General features: G+C 37.8%; 1 protein-coding gene across 2 annotated transcripts in view; it reads right to left on the reverse strand.

The window, feature by feature from the left end:
* Positions 1–792: 792 nt before the first annotated feature.
* The window catches only part of tyw3 (tRNA-yW synthesizing protein 3 homolog (S. cerevisiae)), a 20,290-nt gene continuing 871 nt past the window's right edge, over positions 793–20,211 (reverse strand). The window contains exons 2-7 of one of the 2 annotated variants that reach the window (XR_009828611.1): positions 15,862–15,942; positions 15,669–15,767; positions 13,795–13,866; positions 3,054–3,187; positions 2,724–2,984; positions 793–2,187 (exon numbers count right to left, since the gene is read on the reverse strand). Coding sequence is in view for 1 of the 2 variants with exons in the window: in XM_062069565.1 (XP_061925549.1) it covers positions 2,816–2,984; positions 3,054–3,187; positions 13,795–13,866; positions 15,669–15,767; positions 15,862–15,942 (555 nt within the window). In the remaining variant the exon portion in view is untranslated. Of the gene's footprint in view, positions 2,188–2,286; positions 2,985–3,053; positions 3,188–13,794; positions 13,867–15,668; positions 15,768–15,861; positions 15,943–20,211 lie in introns of those variants that run through there. The other variant, XM_062069565.1, reaches the window with a different exon arrangement.

A 20,211-nucleotide genomic window follows, 5' to 3' on the forward strand; every position in this document is an offset into this window, starting at 1 on the left:
TCACGCTACTTCCGGTACAGGCAAGGCTTTTTTTTAATCAGCGACCAAAAGTTGCGAACTTTATCGTCGATGTTCTCTACTAAATCCTTTCAGCAAAAATATGGTAATATCGCGAAATGATCAAGTATGACACATAGAATGGATCTGCTATCCCCGTTTGAATAAAAACAAATTCATTTCAGTAGGCCTTTAACGCTGACAGTAAATCTCTATCAACTTCAGGTTGATAAAAAGTTTTAAAAAAAAAAAAAAGGTTTTTATGCCTTTTCTGTCAAAGACAACATTGTTTTTTAAAGTAAAACTGGAAATATGCAGTATTTAGTAATTAGAGCTCTAATAGATCAATAATGCAGGACACCATTGATTTGAATTCTTTCATATTTTTGAGAAATCAGTGAAAATATTAATAAAATCCCATTAAATATGTTTAGGATCCAAAAGGTGCCCCACTCATAAAGTGATACATTTTTATTAGGTTTTTTTTACTTTTAACACTTAAATTACGAGATCAACTTCAGATATATCTGTCCATTTTACGTTTGAACTATTATTTTGTTTGTATTATGCTCTTTTGTCAAATCTTTGATGTTTTTATATGGCAACCACACAATCATAAATAACAAAACACATTTAAAAAAGTATCTTGTCGAGTGTGCAATACAACAGTGCTGCTTTTGTTTTGAAAAGCGTTATTTGTATTGCTTCCGTGTGGACGTATGCTCGTGCGTGATTGTGAGTGAATGTGAACAGCGGCAATCACAAAATACATTTGAAAAAACATCTATGCCGTGCGCGCAACACAACTGCTGCTTTTATTTTGAAAAGTGTTATTCATTGACATATATGTCCGTGTGTAACCTGTGAGTGAAGGTGCACAGCGACTGTTGCGCTGATATGCCCGGAGAAGAGGGGCACATTTGAGAACGTGTCACTCTCCCGACGCACTGTAACGAGGCGGGTTGAGACCATCGCTGGAAACTTGGAGCTTCAGCTGAAGAACAGAACGGCCGACTTTGACTGTTTTTCGCTGGCTTTGGATGAAAGCTGCAATGTACGTGACACCGCCCAGCTGCTCATCTTCTTACGTGGGATAACTGCAGACTTTCAAATCACAGAGGAGCTGGCAGCTATGCAGTCAATTAAAAGAGACAACCACAGGTAATGACTTGTTCACATAGGTAAGTGCGTGTTTGGACATGTTAGGACTGAAATGGGACAAGCTGGCAGGTGTGACAACAGATGGTTGTCCAAATCTGACGGGGAAAAATGTTGGGACTTTTAAAGAGGATGCAGGATAATGTGACAAAAATTAACCCTGTGTAGAAATGGACATTTTTGCATTGTATTATACATCAGGAAGGGTTGTGTAAGACAGTGTTAAAAATAAAACCATCAAAAGCAATCTGCTTTTGTATAAAGTAGGGATGTCCGATAATGGCTTTTTGCCGATATCCGATATTGTCCAACTCTTTAATTACCGATATCAACCGATACCGATATCAACCGATATATACAGTCGTGGAATTGACACATTATTATGCCTAATTTGGACAACCAGGTATGGTGAAGATAAGGTACTTTAATTAATAAATTAATAAAATAAGATAAATAAAACAACATTTTCTTGAATAAAAAATAAAGTAAAACAGTTACATAGAAACTAGTAATTAATGAAAATGAGTAAAATTAACTGTTAAAGGTTAGTACTATTAGTGGACCAGCAGCACGCACAATCATGTGTGCTTACGGACTGTATCCCTTGCAGACTGTATTGATATATATTGATATATAATGTAGGAAGCAGAATATTAATAACAGAAAGAAACAACCCTTTTGTGTGAATGAGTGTAAATGGGGGAGGGAGGTTTAAAAAAACGATACCAATAATTAAAAAAATGATACCGATAATTTCCGATATTACATTTTAACGCATTTATCGGTCGATATCGGCAGGCCGATATTATTGGACATCTCTAGTATAAATTATTATTTATCTTTCGGTATATCAAAAATAATATTGAGCAAAATTTAATTGAAATATTGTTGATGTGGCCCTCCAGCAGTGCTCGGGTTGCTCATGCGGCCCCCGGTAAAAAATAATTGCCCACCCCTGGATTAAATCGTATCCCCGTTACCTTCATTACTCTTGCTAACAGTTTTTTACGATTTAGAATGCACAAAAAGGACTACCGTAATTTCCGGACTATAAGCCGCTACTTTTTCCCCTCGTTCTGGTCCCTGCGGCTTATACAGCGGTGCGGCTTATATACGGCCTGTTCTTCTCCGGCACCGACGACGAGGTTTTCGGTGGTTTTAGTACACAGGAGGAAGACGATGACACAATGATTAAAGACTGACTTTTCATATACCGGTAGGCTGGTTATTTTGATAACGTACAGGCGAGCACTTTGTATTACTTTGCACCGTTGTATTATTTGTACTCTGCATGAACGCTGTTCGCCATGTCAAAGATGTGAAAGTTTGATTGAATGATTGAAAGATTTATTGTTAATAAATGGGACGCTTTGCGTTCCCAAACAGTCATCTCTGTCCCGACAATCCCCTCCGTGGTAGCAGGAACCCCTATATACTACGGTAATTACACATCAAAACCCTGCGGCTTATAGCCGGGTGCGGCTTATATATGGAGCAATCTGTATTTTCCCCTAAATTTAGCTGGTGCGGCTTATAGTCAGGTGCGGCTTATAGTCCGGAAATTACGGTAATACTGGTGTGTTACATAAGGGTTGTGAATGACAGGCACAATCCCAAAGAGCAGTTCCACTTTAAATGACATTAAAACAAATCCAGACATTCATTGTTCACACGCTTGATTTCTTTCCTTCTCCAGCTTGTCATCTGTGTCCCGTCCCCGCCTGTCCACACCCATGAAAGGGGGTTGTCGTAATGCAAGTGTGGCGGAATCCTGCGGAACTTTCTGTTGCTCCTGAGTTGTTAAAGTAGTCCGGATGGTTTGATAAAACCTAGAACATTGACACAAAAGTGCAGATTTGGACTCAAGATGGCTCTTGAGTAAACGACAGAAGACTGACCTTTCAATCCGTTTTAAATTGTCCTCCATCTTTTGATTGGCCGTCTGGGTGAGGAAATGAATATATTCATGGGAAACCAGCAGCCTGCCTTGGTCACTGAGAGGAACCTCCAGGCTGTGGGTACAGCGGACTGCCTGCAAATAACAAAACGGCGGAAAAAAAAGACAATTTATTAGCAAACATAAAAAGCAAAGACTTAATCTCTTTTTTCCACAGAAAACAGTCACAAGCAACAATGATAGCAGAATGCAGTTACAGCATAGTACATCACATATTTACCTTATTTTTCCGACTATAAGTCGCAGTTTTTTTCATGGTTTGGCCGGGGGTGCGACTTATACTCAGGAGCGACTTATGTGTGAAATGATTAACACATTAGCGTAAAATATCAAATACTATTATTTAGCTCATTCACGTAAGAGACTAGACGTATAAGATTTCATGGGATTTAGCGATTAGGAGTGACAGATTGTTTGGTAAACGTATAGCATGTTCTATATGTTATAGTTATTTGAATGACTCTTACCATAATATGTTACGTTAACATACCAGTTGGTTATTTATGCCTCATATAACGTACACTTATTCAGCCTGTTGTTCACTATTCTTTATTTATTTTAAATTGCCTTTTAAATGTCTATTCTTGGTGTTGGCTTTTATCAAATACATTTCCCCCAAAAATGCGACTTATACTCCGGTGCGACTTAAATATGTTTTTTTCCTTCTTTATTATGCATTTTCGGCCGGTGCGACTTATACTCCGGAGCAAATTATAGCCTGAAAAATACTGTATCCAATTTACTGTATTTTGTGGCACTCACTCGGTGTGTTGCAATAAATGATAGCTTTCTGATTTTTATGAGAGAGAAAAATACATATTGACTTTTTGTGAGTTTTTTTAGACCGCAAATAATCTCAACATTAAAGATAGCTTTTAAAATGATAAAGAATGTGAATTCAAATGTCCTTTTTATGTTTGGAAATAACATGATAGATGGATATTTCTCTGTATGTCATTATGTTGTGTTAATAAAAAATAACATTAAAATAATTTTGTGTGACCGGCTGTGTCAAATATGATACAAATTTAAAATGGTATAGAAGGATTTTTGTAAAATAAAAATAATAAAAAAATGTTAATCAGTGGTAATTGTTTTAGTGTTGTGTTTTAAGAACATTATAGTCAAAATTAAAAAGTTTAAGTACTGTATTTTTCGGAGTATAAGTCGCTCCGGAGTATAAGTCACACCGGCCGAAAATGCATAATAAAGATGGTCATCAGTTTTTCCACAAAGAAGCCTGTCGTATCAGATCAGATGCATTACACGTATAATCCACAGTGGGGCAGTAAGTGACGTAACAGAATGATCCCACAAGACTGACACACAGAAGAAATGAGAGACCGCCTGATTTTTGAGGAGAAACTTTGCCAAATTTAAAGGGATATGGTAACAAACATTTAATCTGTTGATGCAATGTGAAATTACTTTATATTATATTTTATAGTAAAACTGTTAAATGTATCAAATTTGAAAGAAAAAAAACAGGTATCAAATTTGAAAAAAAAAACCTGGTATTTAGGTGATGTAACGCTAAATTTGTCATTTTATTGCATTTCATGCATTACAAATAATCGAGGATCAGTCTTTAGATTTTATTAAATAAATATGTTTACATTACACTATGATTAGAGGTAAAAGTTCATACATTATAAATTGAGCAACGTACATATTTTTTAAGTAAACAGATATGTTTACATTATATAAAATATATTTATAGGTAAAATGTACATATCCAATTTACTGTATTTTGTTGCAATAAATGATAGCTTTCTGATTTTTATGAGAAAAAAATACATTGACTTTTTGTAAGTTTTTTTAGACGGCAAATAATTTCAACATTAAAGATAGCTTTTAAAAGATATGAAAAGCAATAATAACACCAAAGTACTCTGCTTTCCGAAGGATATTGTATCTGACATGGAAAAAAGAATCCTGGAGATTGTCGCTGCACACCCAAATGTGAAAAATATCATCCTGCACATTGTTTTTTAATGACATTGTAGAACAACAATCAAGAGAGCTGAAAGAGCACTTCAATAAACTCTGTGAATGCTGACGTTTCTATCAGTGGTCCTCTACCCCCAATCAGGAGAGGAGCTGAGAGATTCAGTAGACTTTACTCGCTATCAAGTGCACTTCTTGCTCGTTCAATGCATTTTATTGACAATTTTAGCTTTTTCTGGGACCGCAGGCATCTTATTAAAGGCAGACGGACTTTGCCTAAATAAGATGGGAGTAAAGCTTTTCATGAACAACACGTTTCACTTCCTGCATCTTGCATCTATCATCACTGCCAAGGACAAGAGACAAGAGGAGCCACCAAGGAAGGGGACACAACACAGCCTATCGGGAACGTCGAAGGAGGACCGCCATTGCAAAAGGAGAACGTCGACCATGAGATACACCAGAGCAAAGAGGAGAGGTGTCTATCCTCCTCCATTCTGAATGCGTGTGAAGATCCCTCCCCCACATCCCCCAAGCCATCCACGTCTCCATCTTTCTCCTTCCCTCAAGTAAACCTTTCTCCCCCTTGGAGTTCCGGGAGCTACCCCCACTCACGCCCCGCCGTACTCCGATTTTTACCCCCCTAGATCATCGCTCACCTCCACGAAGGCGTGCTCCACAACCCCCCAGCCATACTTCACCCTTCTCACGCCAACCCCTTACCCGCCCTCAACGTCCACCTTCAGTAGTTCGTCCCAGCTCTGACGCTGCTCACTCCCCCACCCCCTTACGGCAAACCCCGCCTCGCCCTGACAGCAGTCCTGAATATTTCTGATACAGAAAAGGGTTCAGCAGTAGACCACATTATCAGCTGGGCCCAAGGTTGCCTACATCAAATCATGGCAAATCATGTGACTACCAAGAGAGTAAACATTGGGAAACTTAGCCACCCTGCTAACCTAAACAATCTCATTCCTATTCTCTCCAAATCAAAGCCAACATCGAGGCCTGTCAGTAACACCATCAGGATGGGTCTGCTCAATGTCAGGTCTCTGAATAGCAAATCATTTTTAGTCAATGGTTTTATTACCACTTCTAAACTTGACTTTATGTTTTTAACTGAAGCATGGCTGGAACAAAATAACAGTGCAAGCATTCTGATGGAGACAGCACCCCCCAACTATAACTTCATTGATATATGTAGATCGGGGAAAAGAGGTGGAGGGGTTGTTGCTATATTTAAAAACATGTTTCAGGGGAAACAGATGTCACTCGGTGATTTGACATCATTTGAATACCTGTGTGCTGTGTTGAAATGCTCTCCCAAAATTCTCTTGTTAATTATCTACAGGCCACCTAAATATTCTGCACATTTTTTAGATAATTTTACTGAATTATTGTCTAGCATCTCCACTGACTTTGACTGCCTGGTGATTTTAATTTTCATATTGACGATTTAAATGACAAGGGCGCAAAATAACTTGTTACTATTTTAGACACATTTGAACTGTCTCACATGTGAAAGAGGCTACTCATTGTAAGCGACACACTCTGGACCTGATTATCACAAACGGTCTCAATGTTTCTGATGTTCTTGTGATTGATCCTTCATTGTCTGATCATTTCTGTGTTTTCTTTAATATTTCTGTAATTCCGGACACACAAACAGAATCAAAGAATGTCAAAATGCAGTACATAAATGAACATGCTAATGTCCTCTTCAAAAACGCCATCTCCTCACTACCACCTCTAAATCCAATCATGCTGATGATCTTGTAAGCAACTTTAATTCCAAAATTGTGAATATCATAGATATCATTGCACCTATATACAGTTAAAACGATTTCTGGTGAGCAAAAGGCACCCTGGAGAAAATCTGCTGTTGTAACAGCCCAGAGAAGAGAGTGCAGAAAGGCTGAACGAATCTGGCGGAATACAAAACTTCATATTCACCATGACATCTATAAAGAGAGCCTCCAGGCCTACAATTTAGTCTTAAAAAGTGCTAGAGAAACATTCTTCTCCAATATCATAAACAGCAACACAAATAAGGCCAAAACCCTATTCACAACCGTTGACAGACTGACCAACCCCCCAACACAAATACCAGCCGAACTCCATTCCACGCAGAAATGCAATGAGTTTGCATTCTTTTATACTGATAAAATTGAAGGCATCAGACGCGCCATCAATATCTCAAGCAAAACAGTTGGATCACCACCCCATTTAGGCAAAAGTAACACAGCAATGATGGCAAGCTTTAATGCCATAGACTCTAAAACTCTAGTGGAAACGGTGACAGCTCTAAAGTCATCCACCTGCTGCCTTGATGTTTTACCTACCAACTTCTTTAAAGGCCTACTGAAATGAATTTTTTTTATTTTTACGGGGATAGCAGATCCATTCTATGTGTCATACTTGATCATTTCGCGATATTGCCATATTTTTGCTGAAAGGATTTAGTAGAGAACAACAATAAAGTTCGCAACTTTTGGTCTCTGATAAAAAAAAAAGCCTTGCAACTACCGGAAGTAGCGTGACGTAGTCAGTTGTTCACCTCCTCATATTTTCCTATTGTTTTCAACGCAGCTAGAGCGATTCGGACCAAGAAAGCAACGATTACCCCATTAATTTGAGCGAGGATGAAAGATTTGTGGATGAGGAACGTTAGAGTGACGGACTAGAATGCAGTGAAAGACATATCTTTTTTCGCTCTGACCGTAACTTAGGTACAAGCTGGCTCATTGGATTCCACACTCTCTCCTTTTTCTATTGTGGATCACTGATTTGTATTTTAAACCACCTCGGATACTATAGCCTCTTGAAAATGAGAGTCGAGAACGCGAAATGGACATTCACAATGACTTTTATCTCCACGACAATACATTGGCGAAGCTCTTTAGCTACTGAGCTAACGTGATAGCATCGGGCTCAAATGCAGATAGAAACAAAATAAATAAATCCCTTACTTGAAGGATAGACAGAAGATCAACAATACTATTAAACCATGGACCTGTAACTACACGGTTAATAATTCTCAGCCTGGCAAAGCTTAACAATGCTGTTGCTAACGACGCCATTGAAGCTAACTTAGCAACGGGACCTCACAGAGCTATGATAAAAACATTAGCGCTTCACCTACGCCAGCCAGCCCTCATCTGCTCATCAACACCCGTGCTCACCTGCGTTCCAGCGATCGACGAAGGACGAAGGACTTCACCCGATCATCCGTGCGGTCGGCGGCTAGCGTCGGATAGCGCGTCTGCTATCCAAGTCAAAGTCCTCCTGGTTGTGTTGCTGCAGCCAGCCGCTAATACACCGATCCCACCTACAGCTTTCTTCTTTGCAGTCTTCATTGTTCATTAAACAAATTGCAAAAGATTCACCAACACAGATGTCCAGAATACTGTGGAATTTTGCGATTAAAACAGAGCTTTTTGTATTCTATACAATGGTGTCCAATACTTCCGTTTCAACCATTGACGTCACGCGCATACGCCATCATACATAGACGTTTTCAACCGGAAGTTTCACGGGAAATTTAAAATTGCACTTTATAAGTTAACCCGGCCGTATTGGCATGTGTTGCAATGATAAGATTTCATCATTGACATATAAACTATCAGACTGCGTGGTCGGTAGTAGTGGCTTTCAGTAGGCCTTTAATGCCATAGACCAGACCTGGGCATTCTGCGGCCCGCGGGCCACATCCGGCCCTTTGTCCGGCCCGCGTGAGGCCAATTATAAATTACAAAATAAATTTAAAAAAGTATCTATCTCGAGTGTGCAATACAACGGTGCTGCTTTTGTTTTGAAAAGCGTTATTTGTATGACTTCCGTGTGGACGTATGCTTGTGCGCGCAGCGGCAATCACAAATTACAAAATAAATTTAAAAAAACATCTATGTCGTGCGTGCAATACAACTGTGCTGCTTTTATTTTGAAAAGTGTCATTTATGTGCGTATGTCCTGTTAGTGAAGGCGCACAGCGACAAGTGATGCCCGGTTATCCCCGAGACGCTAAAAAAAGAAAAGATGATGACGAATGGCGTGTTTTCAACAAGACATGGACTGCCAAGTAAAGGTAAAGCCGTGTGCTTAATTTGTGGTACACATGTTGCTGTGTTTAAAGAATATAGTGCAACGACCTGCTGAAGTTGATGTTGTCTTCTTGAGTTGCGTAAATGAGGAGTGAGGATAGACATGCGTGTGGAAGGAACGAGATAAGTTGAGCTGTGTTAGTATAGCTTGCTCAATAAAAGTTTAAAAAGAGCGTCAGACTTGGTGTGCACTTTTTCTGGACGCTACAATTGATGTCAGAAGTAAAACTTTGCGCATACTACGCTGCTTAATTGTGTGCGCAGCCTGCTACGTCATCGAGAGGTACGTGCCACGTGAGGAGCTCGCCGCAGAGAGAGAGAGCCGGCATGCATAAAACGGCAATGAAAATCATAGGGAGGAAAGAATATGAGCCTATACAGAGCATCTATGAGCAGGCAGTTAGGAAAAAAGCTAAGAAAATTATTGCCAACTCACAACACCCACTCTTCCCTGAATATAGAACCCTGCCATCAGGGAGAAGACTCCGGGTCCCACTATGCAAATCGAACCGCCTTAAATTATCATTTGTCCCAGCCTCCATTAAGCTGACCAACAAGGTGCAATAGAATGTTAATACATAGGTTAGCACTTTTTAGCACATAGCACTTTATCTATGAGCTCTAGTGCAATGCACACTGGCACTTTATCTTTATCTCCATACTGTAGATTTTATGCCTACATCAAAGTGCCACCTATGTCTATCAAGCTCCATGTTCTGATGTTTAAATGTTAGTTGTCTGGTTGTGGTTGTGTCTGTGCTTGTGTTTTTGTTCTGTTGTTTTTGTGTATGTTAAGAAAGCAATGATGCACTGTGCCCAAGACAAATTTCCCCACGGGGACAATAAAGTTGAACCTTGAGAGAGAGAGAGAGAGCGAGAGAGAGAGAGAGAGAGAGAGAGCGAGAGAGAGAGAAAGAGAGAGAGAGAGAGAGAGAGAGAGAGAGAGGGCAGTGTCTACAGGTGCCATGGGGGAATTCCGCCCTCAATGAAGACTCCCAGGTTTGATGGCAAGGCAAACTGGGAGGCATTTCATCCCACTTCTGACATCAATTGTAGAGTCCAGAAGAAGTGCACACCAAGTCTGACGCTCTTTTTAAACTTTTATTGAGCAAGCTACACTAACACAGCTCAACTTATCTCGTTCTTTCCACACGCACATCTATCCTCACTCCTCATTTCCGCAACAGCAACGCTTCCTCCTTCTTCGCCAATCACCTTACAGGCGTGCTACGTTCACAACAAAGAGGATGCAGGATAAAGTGACAGAAATTTACATTTTTGCATGGTATTATACATCAGGAAGCGTTGAGTAAGAAAGTGTTAAAAATAAAACCATCAAAAGCTATCTGCTTTTGAATAAAGATAAGTTAGGTCAAATGAAAATATTATTATTTTTTATCTTACGGTATATCAAAAATAATTTAAGCAAAATTTAATTGAAATATTGTCGGTGTGGCCCTCCAGCAGTGCTCGGGTTGCTCATGCGGCCCCCGGTAAAAATTAATTGCCCACCCCTGCCATAGACTCTAAAACTCTAGTGGAAACGGTGACAGCTCTAAAGTCATCCACCTGCTGCCTTGATGTTTTACCTACCAACTTCTTTTAAGAATGTTTTTGACTGCCTATCAACAACTAATTATTAACTATTGCAAATAGTTAATAATTCTATTCAATCGGGCAATTTCCCTGCAATGAGGTAGCGACTTGTCCAGGGTGTACCCTGCCTTCCACCTGATTGTAGCTGAGATAGGCTCCAGCGCCCCCCGCAACCCCAAAGGGAATAAGCGGTAGAAAATGGATGGATGGATGGACGGGCAATTTCCCGAAGGCTTTCAAAACTGCAGTCATTAAACCTCTTCTAAAAAAGCGGAGCCTAGATGCCTCTGTTATCAACAACTACAGACCAATTTCAAATCTACCATTCATAAGTAAAATAATTGAGAAAGTTGTCCTGCAACTACTAAATCACTTCTTGGCTTCTACTGGCTGCCACAACAACTTCCAGTCAGGATTTCGACCTCTTCATAGCACAGAGACGGCCCTTCTTAAAGTTATAAATGACATCCGTCTAAACACAGACTCTGGCAAAACTTCAGTATTAATGCTTTTGGACCTCAGTGCTGCATTTGACACTGTCGACCACTCAATACTTTTGGACAGGTTGGAAAACTGGGTGGGGATCTCAGGCACAGTTTTAAGCTGGTTCAAGTCATATCTACAAGATAGGAACTATTTTGTTTCCATTGGTGACTTTGTATCAGAACCTACCAACGTAACGTGTGGAGTCCCCCAAGGTTCAATCTTGGGGCCGACTTCATTTAACATCTATATGCTCCCACTAGGACAAATCATGCAAAATAACAACATTGACCATCATTGCTATGCCGATGACACCCAAATCTATGTAGCGCTATCACCAAATGACTATCGCCCCATAGATCTTCTGTGCCAGTGCATTAAGCAAGTCAAACACTGGATGTGCCAAAACTTCCTACAACTAAATGAAGATAAAACTGAGATCATTGTTTTTGGTTTAAAGTCATCCAACACCTTCAATCACTGTCCCTGAAAACCTCAAATAAAGCCAGAAATCTTGGGGTTATTTTAGATTCGGATTTACATTTCGACAGTCACATCAAATCAGTAACAAAACTGTCCTACTATCAGCTCAAAAATGTAACAAGACTTAAAAGGCTCATGTCAGCTCAAGACTTACCAAAACTTGTACATGCCTTTATTACCAGTAGGCTAGACTATTGTAATGGTCTTCCCAAAAAAACTGTCAGGCAGCTACAGCTTGTTCAGAACGCTGCTGCTAGAGTTCTAACAAAGACCAAAAAATGTGAGCTCATGACACCAATTCTTAAATCCTTACATTGGCTCCCTGTACATCAGAGAATTGATTTCAAAATCCTCCTGCTCACATATAAATCACTACATGGTCTAGGGCCCAAGTATATCACTGATATGCTCCCACTATATAAGCCCTCTAGATCACTAAGATCTTCTGAGTTCCCAGAGTAAAGTCAAATCAAGGGAGAGCATCATTCAGTCACTATGCAACAAATAGCTGGAATAAACTTCCTGAAGATGTCAGACTTTCCCCAACTCTGACTACTTTTGAAACTAGACTGAAAACTTTTATGTTCACCTTAGCTTTCAGCTAAATCTGTTAACGTCCGCACTGTTTTTATTTTTATTGTCTGCATTTTAATTTTGCTTTTTTTTTTTTCATTTCACTTTGTTGTCTGTGAAGCACTTTGAGTCTGCCTTGTGTATGAAAAGTGCTATACAAATAAAGTTGCCTTGGCTTAAAATGATAAAGAATGTGAATTCAAGTGATCCGGACGATTACAAATGTCCTTTTTTATGTTTGGAAATAACATGATAGATGGAAATTTCTCTGTATTTCATTATGTTGTGTTAATAAAAATAACATTAAAATAATATTTTGTGACCGGCTGTATCAAATATGATACAAATTGAAAATTGTATAGAATGATTTTTGTAAAATAAAAAAAATAAAAAAAATGTAATCAGTGGTAATTGTGTGATGTTTTAGTGTTGTGTTTTAAGAACATTATAGTCAAAATTAAAAAGTTTAAGTACCGTATTTTTCGGAGTATAAGTCGCACCGGGCCGAAAATGCATAATAAAGAAGGAAAAAAACATATATAAGTCGCATTTTTTGGGGAAATGTATTTGATAAAAGCCAACACCAAGAATAGACATTTGAAAGGCAATTTAAAAGAAATAAAAAATAGTGAACAACAGGCTGAATAAGTGTACGTTATATGAGGCATAAATAACCAACTGGTATGTTAATGTAACATATTACGGTAAGAGTCATTCAAATAACTATAACATATAGAACATGCTATACGTTTACCAAACAATCTGTCACTCCTAATCGCTAAATCCCATCAAATCTTATACGTCTAGTCTCTTACGTGAATGAGCTAAATAATATTATTTGATATTTTACGCTAATGTGATAATCATTTCACACATAAGTCGCTCCTGAGTATAAGTCGCACCCCCGGCCAAACTATGAAAAAAACTGTGACTTATAGTCCGAAAAATACGGTAAAATATACATATCCAATTTACTGTATTTTGTGGCGCTCACTCGGTGTGTTGCAATAAATTATAGCTTTCTGATTTTTATGAGAGAAAAAAATACATATTGACTTTTTGTACGTTTTTTTAGACCGCAAATAATTTCAACATTAAAGATGCTTTTAAAATGATAAAAAATGTGAATTCAAGTGATCCGAACATTTACAAATGTCCTTTTTATGTTTGGAAATAACATGATAGATGGATATTTCTCTGTATTTCATTATGTTGTGTTAATAAAAATAACATTAAAATAATATTGTGTGACCGGCTGTGTCAAATATGATACAAATTTAAAATTGTATAGAGTGACTTTTGTAAAATAAAATAATAAAATAATAAAAAAATGTTCATCAGTGGTAATTGTGTGATGTTTTAAGAACATTATAGTAAAAATTAGTCACAGCACTGTGTTGTTCACTAGCTACTAACTAGCCCCTCACTGCTATGGATCCTTTTGCTTTTTGAAAGTCCAGCTTCTTTTGTGCATGCGTGCTTGGTTTAGGTTTACAGTACCGTGATGATCTTCCCCGTCTTGCTTGCAGTGAGACCAGAGTTTTTGAAGCCCGACTGGAGAGCAGCTGAGAGCTTAAGAGAAGAAAACACATTTTAAAGGCAAGAGAAAGATTATCCTCAACACTGCACATTGTATGTAGATGGAAGCTTCTATAATCTCGTTGTAAACATTACACCAAATCAGGACGAAAGGATCCTAAATCTACAGTGAGTTGAGGTACCTTTCAGCATTAATGGCGCCTTCACAGATGTGTAAGTTACCCATGTCTTGGGCACTAATACACCCCCATACCATCACACATGCTGGCTTTTCCACTTTGCGCCTATAACAGTCCGGATGGTTCTTTTCCTCTTTGGTCCGGAGGACACGACGTCCACAGTTTACAAAAAAAATGTGAAATACTTTTCCACTTTGCATCAGTCCATCTTAGATGAGCTCGGGCCCAGCGAAGCCGACTGCGTTTCTGGGTGTTGTTGATAAATGGCTTTGGCTTTGCATAGTAGAGTTTTAACTTGCACTTAAAGATGTAGCGACAACTGTAGTTACTGACAGTGGTTTTCTGAAGTGTTCCTGAGCCCATGTGGTGATATCCTTTACACACTGATGTCGCTTTTTGATGCAGTACCGCCTGAGGGATCGAAGGTCACGAGAATTCAATGTTTGCGCTTACGTGCAGGGAGCTTTCCAGATTCTCTGAACCTTTTGGTGATATTACGGAGCGTAGATGGTGAAATCCCTAAATTCCTTGCAATAGCTGGTTGAGAAATGTTGTTCTTAAACTGTTGGACAATTTGCTCACGCATTTGTTGACAAAGTGGTGACCCTCGCCCCATCCTTGTTTGTGAATGACTGAGCATTTCATGGAAGCTGCTTTTATACCCAATCATGGCACCCACCTGTTCCCAATTAACCTGCTTTTTTGAAACATGTTGCAGGCATCAAATTCAATATGAGCTAATATTTGAAAAATAAAGTATTCTGTTTTTATTTACCATTTACACAACGTGCCAACTTTACTGGTTTTGGCTATTTGCACTTTCTTATACCTTTTACATTTCTTATTTTACCTTTTATTTACCACCTTTACCTTCTATTTAACTTGTATTTACTTTCTTTTACCCTCTATTTAACTTATTTTAACTTCAATTTAACACATTTCTCCTTTTTAACCTATTTCTTATAGGGCTGCAACTAACAACTAATTTGATAATCGATTAATCTGTCGATTATTACTTCGATTAATCGATTAATAATCGGATAAAAGAGACAAACTACATTTCTATCCTTTTCAGTATTTTATTGAGAAAAAACAGCATACTGGCACCATACTTATTTTGATTATTGTTTCTCAGCTGTTTGTAAATGTTGCAGTTTATTAATAAAGGTTTATATAAAAAATAAATAAAAATAAAAATTGTGCCTCTGCGCATAGCATAGATCCAACGAATCTATGACTAAATTAACCGGCAACTATTTTTATAATCGATTTTAATCGATTAGTTGTTGCAGCCCTAATTTCTTACCTTTTATTTACCTTGTTTACCCTTCAATTTACCTTTTATTAAGCTTCTGTTACATTTTATATTCCTTTTACCTTTCAATTACCTTATTTTACCTTCCATTCACTAACTTACTTTTATTTTATTTGACCATCCATTTACCCTTTTTCTCCCTGTTTGACCTTTCATTTATCTTTTTTCCCCCCGACATTCTTTTACCTTTATTATTCTCTATTTACCATCTTTTACCTTCTATTCAACTTTTTCTTTTTTTACCGTATTTTATGCGGTCTGGGTGTTATATTAGTTACACTTATACGAGGATAAAACAATGCAATGAATGAATGAAGGGGTGAATGGATGAAGTGTCTCACCAGCAGGTGTGCATCCTCCAGGGTGCGACACTGAACATGCATCACAAATGGCTCAAACTTGAGCACTGCATTCCCACAAGAGCGGGTCAGCGCAGACATCTGCAGAGCAACACAATATTTAAGCAGCACCCGCAACTTTTGTTTAAAAGAATACATCACTCAGATATCACATGAAAAATTTATTTATCCTCACCACTTCATCCGATGTGCATTTTGTGTGTGCGACCAAGAGCCAGACGAGGTTCTTCTTCTGGACAACAACACTATCTGGGGCCTCACAACACAAACACAACATAATGTCAGCCAACTCTTTTTCAAGGTCAAATGGATTATTCCTTCAATTGTACTCTCTGGACTTTAATAGGCCAACATTTGAAAATATTATAGCAGAAATGTTGTCAGTCAATGTGTAAAACCAAGTGGGAACATCTGTTCACTAACATCCAACCACTAGCCAGTGATATGTCAAATATGACACTTGATATGTCAAATATGACACTTGATATGTCAAATATGACACTTGATATGTCAAATATGACACTTGATATATCAAATATGACACTTGATATGTTAAATATGACATTTGATATGTCAAATACAACACTTGATATGTCAAATAGAACAAGTGATATGTCAAATATGACACTTGATATGTCATATATGACACTTGATATGTCATATGACACTTGATATGTCAAATATAACGTTTGATATGTCAAATATTACATTTGATATGTCAAATATAACGTTAAGTATGTCAAATATGACACTTGATATGTCAAATATAACGTTTGATATGTCAAATATGACACTTGATTATGTTGTGACGTTTGATATGTCAAATATAACACTTGATATGTCAAATACGACACTTGATGTCAAATATGACACTTGATATGTCATTGATATGACGTTTGATATGTCAAATATAACGTTTGATATGTCAAATATGACACTTGATTATGTCATGACATTTGATATGTCAAATATAACACTTGATATGTCAAATACGACACTTGATGTCAAATATGACACTTGATATGTCATTGATATGACGTTTGATATGTCAAATATAACGTTTGATATGTAGATATAAAATGTCAAATATAACGTTTAGTACGTCAAATATAACAAGTCAAATGTAACACTTGATATGTCAAATATGACTTTTGATATCTCAAATATAACTAGGGTTGGGTATCGTTTGAATTCGAACGATTCTGATTCTGATTCTTTATTTCGATTCCGATTCCTGACGATTCTCGATTCCGATTCTTTTAAGAGGCAGGGTCAAAAAAAAGTTTAGGATATTTTAAATGAGCTAGCTAACCTACAGTCTTTCTGAATGAAATAGTCTGACATTCTCCATCAATTTTAATTCTATTAACTTTTTATGAACTTTACTATAAATTCCTCACAGGGTTGTTTTCAACTAGAATATAAATATCAAATCTATGAACTTGAATATAAATATTATAAATTATGAATACATTTTCCCAGGGGTACACTTTCCTCAAGAGAGCTTTATTTTTGAAAACCTCATGAAAACACATTTACACACAAGTGTATGATGCTGCAGGAAACCTCATGAAAACACATTAACACACAAGTGTATGATGCTGCAGGAAGCCTCATGAAAACACATTAACACACAAGTGTATGATGCTGCAGGAAACCTCATGAAAACACCTTTACACACACAAGTGTATGATGCTGCAGGTACTTAAACATGTTACCGTGCTCCCACTGATGGGCTAACCTGGTGCAGAAAACAAATAAACAATAAGAAACAACTTGCAAAACCCAGTCCAGATTAGCAGCAGGTACAGTATAAAATCAGAGACAGTTCTTGTTTAGGAAAATGACCATATCCGCCTTCTCAGGCAGGATGCGTGAGCGTTCTGGACGGATAGTGTCTCCTGCTGTGGAAAATACACGTTCGCTGGGTGTGGAAGAAGCTTGAACGCATAAATAGGAGAAAGCGCGATCTGACAGCAAAGGATAAATCTTTTGTTGGTTCCACCACCATGCAGCAGGGTCGTCAGACATAAGTATCGGTGGAACGTCCTGGTACATCTGCAGCTCTCTCTCCACTCGTTTCTTGATGGACATGGAGCTCTGTTATTTCGCGGTTATTTCATTTTTTTTTGTAAAGTAAAGCCACACTTTCGACCGCCGACGCCCGCTATCCATGCTTGAGCTTGACTGACTCGCTCGGCTATGCTAACACTTCCGGCGGTGGGCGCTTCTTAGTTGGTGTTCAGCGGCTTTTTCTTCCGGTTCGGCGGACATATTTTTTTCCGGTCGGCGGACTGGGTATCGAAAATAGGAATCTAAATTTAAACTTTTGAACGATTCCGGGAGAATCGGAAAGTTAGTCCCGGTTCCAATCGATACTCAACCCTAAATATAACACTTGATATGTCAAATATAACACTTGATATGTCAAATATAACACTTGATGTGTCAAATATTACACTTGATATGTCAAATATAACGTTTAATGTGTCAAATATAAGGTTTGATATGTCAAATATAACGTATAATGTGTCAAATTTAACGTTTGATATGCCAAATATTACATTTCATATGTTAAATATAACGTTAAGTATGTCAAATATTACACTTGATATGTCAAATATAACATTTGATATGTCTAATATGACACTTGATTATGTCATGACATTTGATATGTAAATTATAACATTTGATATGTCAAATATGACACTTGATATGTCAAATATGACACTTGATACGTCAAATATGACACTTGATACGTCAAATATGACACTTGATATGTCATTGATATGACGTTTGATATGTCAAATATAACGTTTGATATGTAGATATAAAATGTCAAATATAACGTTTAGTACGTCAAATATAACAAGTCAAATGTAACACTTGATATGTCAAATATGACTTTTGATATGTCAAATATAACACTTGATATGTCAAATATAACACTTGATATGTCAAATATAACGTATAATGTGTCAAATATAAGGTTTGATATGTCAAATATAACGTTTAATGTGTCAAATATTACACTTGATATGTCAAATATAACGTTTAATGTGTCAAATATAAGGTTTGATATGTCAAATATAACATATAATGTGTCAAATATAAGGTTTGATATGTCAAATATAACGTTTAATGTGTCAAATATTACACTTGATATGTCAAATATAACGTTTAATGTGTCAAATATAAGGTTTGATATGTCAAATATAACGTATAATGTGTCAAATATAAGGTTTGATATGTCAAATATAACGTTTAATGTGTCAAATATAAGGTTTGACGTGTCAAATATAAGACTTTAAGTCAAAAATAAGGTTTAAATCAGGGGTGTCAAACATACGGCCCGCGGGCCGGAACCGGCCCCCAAGGAGGTTCGATCAGGCCCGCAGGATAATTTGAAAGTGGAAAAAATGCATAAAAGACATGGAATTAATATTTTAAATTCGCTGCAATTCATGGATTATCCGCTAAGGGGCGCACTCTTTCCATCAGAGTAGAAGACAAGCCGCATCACTGAGACAGACTGAAAACAGCAGACGGTATCAATGCGCCATCTGCTGCTTGTTACGACGTTGTTAATACCTTGGTCTCTACCTCTCCGCTACACCCTCATTAGCCAAAATGTCGTTATCCAAACGGAGAAAAGTAGATAAGGAGTGTAGAATTTTCAAAGAAAAATGGACCACGTCCTATTTATTTACAGAGATGCACGGAAAACCTTCGTGCTTGGTGTGTTTGCAACAAGTTTCGGTATTGAAGGAATATAATATTCGACGCCACTACGAGACTCATCACAGCGAAAAATATGACGACAACATACATGCATTTAAGTTGAAGCTGACTTTGTGGGAGATGCAACTGGCAAATGGCAACCCTGCTCATTTCCCCTGTCTGAGAGATGTGTGTGTGACCAGACCTGATGCGGACATGAAACGGTACAAAGACAAAATTGCAGGACTACTGCGGGAGTTTGAGAAACGTTTTCAGGTATTTTGTGAACTTGAAACAGAATTTTCAGTTTTTCGCTCACCTTTCACAGTTAAAGCTTCTGATCTGCCGGTCGAAATTCAGCTAGAGATAATTGATTTGCAGTGTGATGCAGATTTGAAGGGCAAATTTGCCTCTGTAGGTCTGGACAGATTTGATCAGTATCTACTACCAGGGTACCCCAAATTAACAGCCCTGGCTGCTAAAATTTTGTGCATGTTTGGGACAACCTACCTTTGTGAACAAATTTTCTCAGTGATGAATATCAATAAAACAAAAATGCGTTCAAGGCTCACAAACAAGCACTTAAATGACATTCTGAAAGTGACAGCTAGTCAGGACATGACACCTGGTGTTGATGCACTTGTACAGGCCAAAAGATGCCAAGTTTCAGGAACAAATACAAGTTCAGACTAGACTAACACCTTTAAAATGCTGCCTTAGATACTGTTTGCATTGAAAGAATACAGCTCTGTGAAGATGAATCCTTACTGTGGTGATTTAAAAAATGTGCACTTTAATGTTAGTC

Source organism: Entelurus aequoreus, linkage group LG14 (genome assembly GCF_033978785.1).
Source record: "Entelurus aequoreus isolate RoL-2023_Sb linkage group LG14, RoL_Eaeq_v1.1, whole genome shotgun sequence".
Lineage (NCBI taxonomy): Eukaryota > Metazoa > Chordata > Actinopteri > Syngnathiformes > Syngnathidae > Entelurus > Entelurus aequoreus.